Here is a 6,799-nt window from a genome sequence, read left to right as displayed (position 1 = left end):
CTGCAGCCTCAAACTCCTGGGCTCAAGTGATTGTCCCACCTCAGCCTCCACAGTAGCTAGGACTACAAGGGCGCACCACCATGCCTGGCTAATTTCTTTATTCTTTGTAGAGACAGGGTCTCACTATGTTGCCTAGGCTGGTCTCCAATTTGTGGCCTCAAGCAACCCTCCCACCTTGGCCTCTCAAAGTGCTGGGTTTACAGGCATGAGCCACCAGCTCTGAACCTATTTTAGATACAGTTTCCAGGACCCCTTGATTCAACCAACATTTTCTGAATCCTTAATTTATGCCAGACACTGCAAGCTGCTGAGGTTTCAAACTTAAGACACAATCCCTATCCTCAAGGGCATCTCTGTTCTGTTGAGGAAGACAGACATGCATGCTGACATTACAGTGTTTCGCAGTGGTTTATAGAGGTAAGTGCAAGATTCCACTAGAACAAGAGAGGTGCCTTAGTTGGAGAGGCTAAGAAGAGACAGTAAGAAAAGCTTGTTGAAGAAGATGACACGTAGGCCACATTTTAAGGGTGGACAGGTGGGCATTTCAGGCCAGGGAAAACAGCCTATTTAAAGAAGCCAGAAAAGAGCCAGCCCTCTAAGACATAAAGCTGGAAGAGTTTAAGGACAGGTGGAGGCAAATGATGGTGGAAAAGTAGAAGTACCTGGTCCTAAAGAGCTTTATAGCTCATCACAAGATTTTACTCAGTACAGGGAGTGGCCTCAGAAGGATATGAGCAGGGGCGCAACAATCAGTTTCTATGGAGGCTAGACAGGGAAGATACAAACGGGAGACCAGGACAATGAGGGTGTTGCTGCAAGGGTAAGACACTACCACAGCTTGGTAAAGAACAGTGAAACGGATGGAGAGGAATGGAGTTAAGAGGTATTTATTTAGTCTATAAAATTAACCTGGTCATCACGGGGTTTTAAAAGTGAGGGAAAAAAAATCAAAGATGATGCCAAAGTTTCTGGTCTAGACAGTTGTTGAACGGTTGATTCACAGATCATAATACAGAAGGCTGAGCAGATTTATACAGAACTAAAAGATTAGGGAATCACGGTATCTGATTGAGTTCAAGGAGCAAGGTGTCCAGTTGGAGGTGGAACGACGATGGAACCTTGGGAAAACGCCGACATTTAAGAGGGCAGAAAAAGTAGAGCAGAGGCCATGGGATTTACTCAACAGTCCGCTCTCCGGATTTGCAGGCTCAGATCTACACAGAGGGAAGGGGCAGGGAATAAGGAGGCAAAACCTCTCGGATGTGAAAATCGCCGCAGCACCTCGCGATTTCCAGCACAGCACAAGGAGACCACGGCAGCGGAGAGCCTTCAGAAACGCTTCCCACATGGCAACTGAGAGACAGCGGGTGTGTCTTCTTTCATTTTTCAAAATTTGTCACCTTGGCTCTCATGGAGCCTTCGGATACCTGAAGAGGCAGGTAATGGGATAATTATCAGCGGTATGGGAGACGGTTCCGCAAAGTTTTATAATTCATTACCCATCTGTGGCCGCTCTTTTAAAGAAATGTGCACAAGACAATAACCTAGCTTTACACTTGTTCTCCAACATGCCCTGTTTGTTTCCCGCTCTAGACTATCCCAGGAAAGCTCCGGATAAATTCACGCCCGGGAACACCACCGGGGTGGAAACCGGGCCCAAGAACTCCGGCCGCTCAAAGAACCTCCTCCCCCAAGCGGTTCTCATCTCCCTGCCGGAAGCTCAGGGGCCCCGCCCACTTCCGCAACGCCAAACCCGCCGCAGGAAACACCTGGTCTCAGCCAATAGCCTGCTTCCCAGGAAACGTTACCTCTGACCTCGGGGCTAATCAGAGACAGTGGGACGAACTCCTCGCGAGAGGTAAGCTTGAAGCTGCCTCCGCCATCTTGGAGATGGGAGACGGGCGATGGCTGTGGTCCTTCTGCTAATGCAAACAACAAAACGGGCACATTAGTCACCCTGAATGAGGGTATCGTCACTGTAACTGTTGACCAAAGCTACAGAGGAAGCGAGGGTGTCAAAGCCGAGCGCGGCGTTGACAGCAGCTTCACCTGCCTTCTGGGGCGGCAGAAGTGACTGAGGACCGGAAGGATGGTGCAGTCCTGTTCCGCCTACGGCTGCAAGAACCGATATGATAAGGATAAACCTGTTTCTTTCCACAAGTGAGTTCCCTGCGCGCTTCGCAGTCCCAGCTGGGGCCGGGGGCGCGCGGCCGGTTGGGCTGGGGGCGGAGCCGGCGCGTGTCCGCGCGAGACTAACGGGAGGGGCGGGGCAGGGGCGGGGCGTGCCTGGCCACCGTTGCTGGCGCTCGAGGTACCGGCCGCGGCGAGGTCGGGGCTCGCGGGGACGCCTGCATTTTGTCACCCGTAGAGCCGTGGGCTTCTCGTCGCTCCTCGGGTGTATTTGAAGTGGAAGCAAAGGTCGGCGAAAGGACGAAGAGATCACTGTTTTCGTCCTTGCCAGCATCACACCGTTTAAGGATTGATTTGTTTGTTGTTTGGCCAGGATATCAGGGAGGACTTTTGGACCCAATTTCTAGGAACCCACCTTTAAGGACCCCTAAGTTTTAGAGAAAGCTGGTACTGCCGAGATAAATCGTTATTGTTTCCGCACACAGTGGCGACAAACCTGGGCCGTAGCAAACGTGCTCACGGGCGCAGGGGGAGCCCCTTGCGGAAGCAGCTGCCCCACAGCTCTCGGACCACTTTATCCAGTAGGTAGTGCGGCTGGAGTCCTAGGGTGAAAAACATTCTGTCAAAAATAGGAAAAGAAAACTGCAGCATTTAAATTGCATAATGATATCAACCGTCTGAAAAATGTGACATGACATTTTCATGCAGCCGTTTTGTTTACAAATTTTATTACATTTACGTTAGGTGTTCTTTCCAAGAATTTCCAGCTATGCACATATGGTAGGTGAGAAATCAGACCCAGTGATAAATTACATGAATTATTCATAGCTAAGTAATTAGAAAAGGAAAATTTTAAGTATTCCTTCAGTTTTTTTGGTGGGGAGCTGTTCATGTTTAATAGGGGTGTGGATGCATTTTTATGCTTTATCTGTGAGATGGGCCCTGCAGAAACAAGAGTACATAGAGCAGAGAGATCTCCAGTCTTGATGTTTCCCCTCAGAGAAGGGGATAGAACACTTACAGCTTTCAGTTCAGTGTGTCCTAATACTACCTCTTGATCAGTTAGCATTTCTGAAAACTGAGGTACTTTCAAAGTGTAGGAATAGGTCAGGCGATGGTGACAGGATCACACACATGTTGGAGGGGATCTGAAAATATGGAAAATGCTTCACTGGCACATGACATTCACATATAAAAAATACCGTGTTTCTGCTGACGCTTAACAGTTGATTGAATCAAAAGAAGGGCTAACCTGCATCTTACCCATTACCTAAAAGAACAGATTTTGGAGGAGTAGATGGGAAGTACCTTGACAGAACCTAAGAAGCAGCTGAGAATCTGTAGTCCTTGGGCCACGGGGCCCTCAGTACTGAATTTTGCCAGTGATTGCTATCGTAGTTTGTATTTCTAGAGGCCATTTCCAGCAAGGATTTTCTAGGCGTATCTCTTCTTCCAGCTTCTATATAGTGGCAGCAGAGAAAGGTATGCTGTGCAAAGAAAAGGGACAGTCATAAAGATCTGTTAGATCTTCATGGTAACAGCAGACTCAGGCTCTAGCATACCTTACACGGAAGAGAAACTGTGGAACATAGATTTGAAACATCCTTCTTTGGTTTTTTCTAATCCCCCAGTGTACCAAATTCTTGACCTAGAAAAGTAAAATCACCATAAACTTAAACTTTAACTACCTCCCTATACCTGGACCAAATGGATATAGCCCAGTTGATTAAGAGATAAATCAAAATAAATAACTTTATTTCTTTATCATTATTCCCTATATTTGATTAATTCAAATTTTATGCACAATTTTTGATTTTTTTGTGAAGCAGACAAAATCACTGGTAAAAAATAGGAGTATGGATTTATTCTATAGTATATGTTTTACTTGAATCTTTTAGTGTCCTCAATATGAAAAGTTACAACATTAATAAATAAGATAGATAACTGGAGCTAATCTTTATCAGATACTCCTTAGAATATTAACACCAATGTAGGATAGTTCTTTCCTAAGCTGGAAAGTTTGGGTGCCTTTGTTTTTTTTTCTTAAATGAAGTCAGAGAACCGAATTATGTCTTCTTCTTAGGTTTCCTCTTACTCGACCCAGTCTTTGTAAAAAATGGGAGGCAGCTGTCAGAAGAAAAAACTTTAAGCCCACCAAGTATAGCAGTATTTGTTCAGAGCACTTTACTCCAGACTGCTTTAAGAGGGAGTGCAACAACAAGTTACTGAAGGAGAACGCTGTCCCCACGATATTTCTTTGTACCGAACCACATGACAAGGTAATACATGTTTTAAAGTATTGGGTTGTTTTCTATTTATAAAATTAATGTGGTCATTGTGGAAAATTTAGAAAATTAATAGTTAATGTTAAGAAAATAAATGGACCTGGAACCCATCACTTGTAAATAACCAGTTAACAGTGATATACTTTTTAAAAACACGAAATACAGTTTATTAAATATCCTCACTTTAAGAAACTCAGTTTCATTTTGTAACTTATTTAAAGATCACTCTATACCGCCACTTGTATGTTGATAAGTTTTGGGTTTTCTTTGTCAGTGACAGTTTAGTTTCAAAGTACTTCTTTCTCCTCAGTTCTAAGCGCTTAGTATTAATTAATCTAATCATTTTATCTCTTTCTTGCATCACACTTCTACTTCGGGTAGAAAAGTTTAATTAAAACTGAAAATATTTTCTCATTTTGGAATGTTTCTATACCACAGATTCACAAAAAAAGTCTAGTAGTTCTTACATTCCACAGATTAATTCTTTTAAACTATTATTTTTAGTCACCGAATTCAAGCACATTCTCCGTATCATTGTTTTAGAAGGAAGATCTTCTGGAGCCGCAGGAACAGCCCCCGCCCCCTCCTGCCACACCCCCCGTTTCCCAGGTGGATGCTGCTATTGGGCTGCTGATGCCTCCTCTTCAGACCCCAGATAACCTCTCGGTTTTCTGCGACCACAACTACACGGTGGAGGATACGATGCACCAGAGGAAAAGGATTCACCAGCTGGAACAGCAGGTTGAAAAACTCAGAAAGAAGCTCAAGACGGCACAGCAGCGATGCAGAAGACAGGAACGACAGCTTGAGAAGTTAAAGGAGGTTGTGCACTTCCAGAAGGAGAAGGACGACGTGTCAGAAAGAGGTTATGTGATTCTACCAAATGACTACTTTGAAATAGTTGAAGTACCAGCATAAAAAAATGAAACAGATATCGATTTTTAATGGGGCAATACCACATATCCTCTTCTAGCATATAAAGGAGTTTCATTTGAAAAAACAACACTTGATTACTTATATAAACACAATTCAGAATATTTTTTTAAAAAAATAAATTCGATATATACTGTAAACTTATACAATTTTTTGTTTGTAATTTCAAAGTTTTTACATTTTAACAAAATATTTTAAAAGTTATAAACTAACCTCAGACCGCCAATGTAAGTTGGTTTCAAGATTGGGGATTTTTGTTTTTTGACTATTTACATTGATAACGTAAAAGTAAAATGCAAAGAGAATGAGAACGGTGAAGTAAGGATGATTTAAGTTTAAAATTTAAAACGAATATACTGTCTATGGAGAGAACTTAGTTATATTTTAAATCAGAAGTATGGGTCAGATCATAGGATACACACACTTATACATTCTTATTTGTAAAGTCAGAAGGTTCATTTATCTTTCCGAATCAGTTGTCAAGGGTAAATTGGCAGGTCAATCTTTGGGAAAAAAAAGATCTAGTTGTCTTCAGAGCAGAAAATGAAGAGTCATTCCATATCTAATCAATAAATAACTTTATAAAGAATGGATTTTTAACAAGTGGGCCCCTATTTTCTCCCCCACTCTCTAGCATTATAAAATTAAAAGTGTATTTCAGAGGAAGAAACATTCTTCAATAAATAAAATCAGGCATTGTTATCAATGAAGTAATTAAAATTGGGGCCTGATCTGTGATGTGCTTTTTTCTCTCATTGCCCTCTGGCTAAAGGACATCCAGTTCCCCAACAGTAGTGTATCTGCATCCAAATCTCTGACAGATGTGTTGTGTTAGTAGAGTGTGATTTGTATCCTGATGTGGTAATCTTGCACTTGACTGATTGATTTTGGTCAAGGCATCACATAATAAGTTATTTCTTCACTTTTAACACAAGTTAGAAATTATATCCCATTTACTTAAATGAGTGATTTATATTCAAAAGCAACCTAGTAGGTAGTGTTTATTTTACTGAATGTTGATACAAGCACAGAGGTTTCTGTTCAAACTGTGAGTTGTGTTCTGACTTTGTAAGAAATCTTGCATTATTTGAAATGAAAATATGTTCTGAGTAAACATTGCTATCGGAATTCTCTATTTAGATTTAGAATAACTGTTTCACTATAATTATTAATTTTATATTTCAGAGTACACTGAGATAGTTGAAGAGTAATAGACCCTTTAAGACAATATTAAAGATGTGAAACAATGATGTTCAAAAGTGTCTTTTGTAGACCTGGTTTTCATTGTAATTGCCATGCTGCCAGTGGATAACACTTTGATTCATGGAGATTTGATATTTTATGAACCAGTATCTCAAAAATAGAAATAATGATTAGAAGATTACTTAAGTTACATAGTCTGATAACATCATTTAGAACTAACTAATGATTCAGAGGACTTTCACTGGTTA

General features: G+C 41.6%; 1 protein-coding gene and 1 long non-coding RNA gene across 2 annotated transcripts; one reads left to right on the top strand and one right to left on the bottom strand.

Annotated features, from left to right (window-relative positions):
• Positions 1 to 915: 915 nt before the first annotated feature.
• Positions 916 to 2,108, bottom strand: LOC105819674. Its single transcript, XR_001137970.1, has 3 exons — positions 2,050 to 2,108; positions 1,809 to 1,922; positions 916 to 1,427 (listed from the first exon to the last, which is right to left on the bottom strand). It is a non-coding gene; the product is annotated as an uncharacterized LOC105819674 (long non-coding RNA).
• Positions 2,036 to 6,597, top strand: THAP1 (THAP domain containing, apoptosis associated protein 1). The gene is made up of 3 exons (XM_012655970.1): positions 2,036 to 2,160; positions 4,214 to 4,409; positions 4,959 to 6,597. The coding sequence occupies exons 1-3, from the start codon at positions 2,090 to 2,092 to the stop codon at positions 5,331 to 5,333; spliced, it is 642 nt and encodes a 213-aa protein (XP_012511424.1). The 5' UTR covers positions 2,036 to 2,089; the 3' UTR covers positions 5,334 to 6,597.
• Positions 6,598 to 6,799: the final 202 nt, after the last annotated feature.

This window comes from Propithecus coquereli, unplaced genomic scaffold, assembly GCF_000956105.1.
Source record: "Propithecus coquereli isolate 6110/MARCELLA unplaced genomic scaffold, Pcoq_1.0 Scaffold496, whole genome shotgun sequence".
In the NCBI taxonomy this organism is placed as follows: domain Eukaryota; kingdom Metazoa; phylum Chordata; class Mammalia; order Primates; family Indriidae; genus Propithecus; species Propithecus coquereli.
The sequence above is the reverse complement of the archived record's forward strand: the minus strand, read 5'-3'. Positions and strand labels throughout refer to the sequence as shown.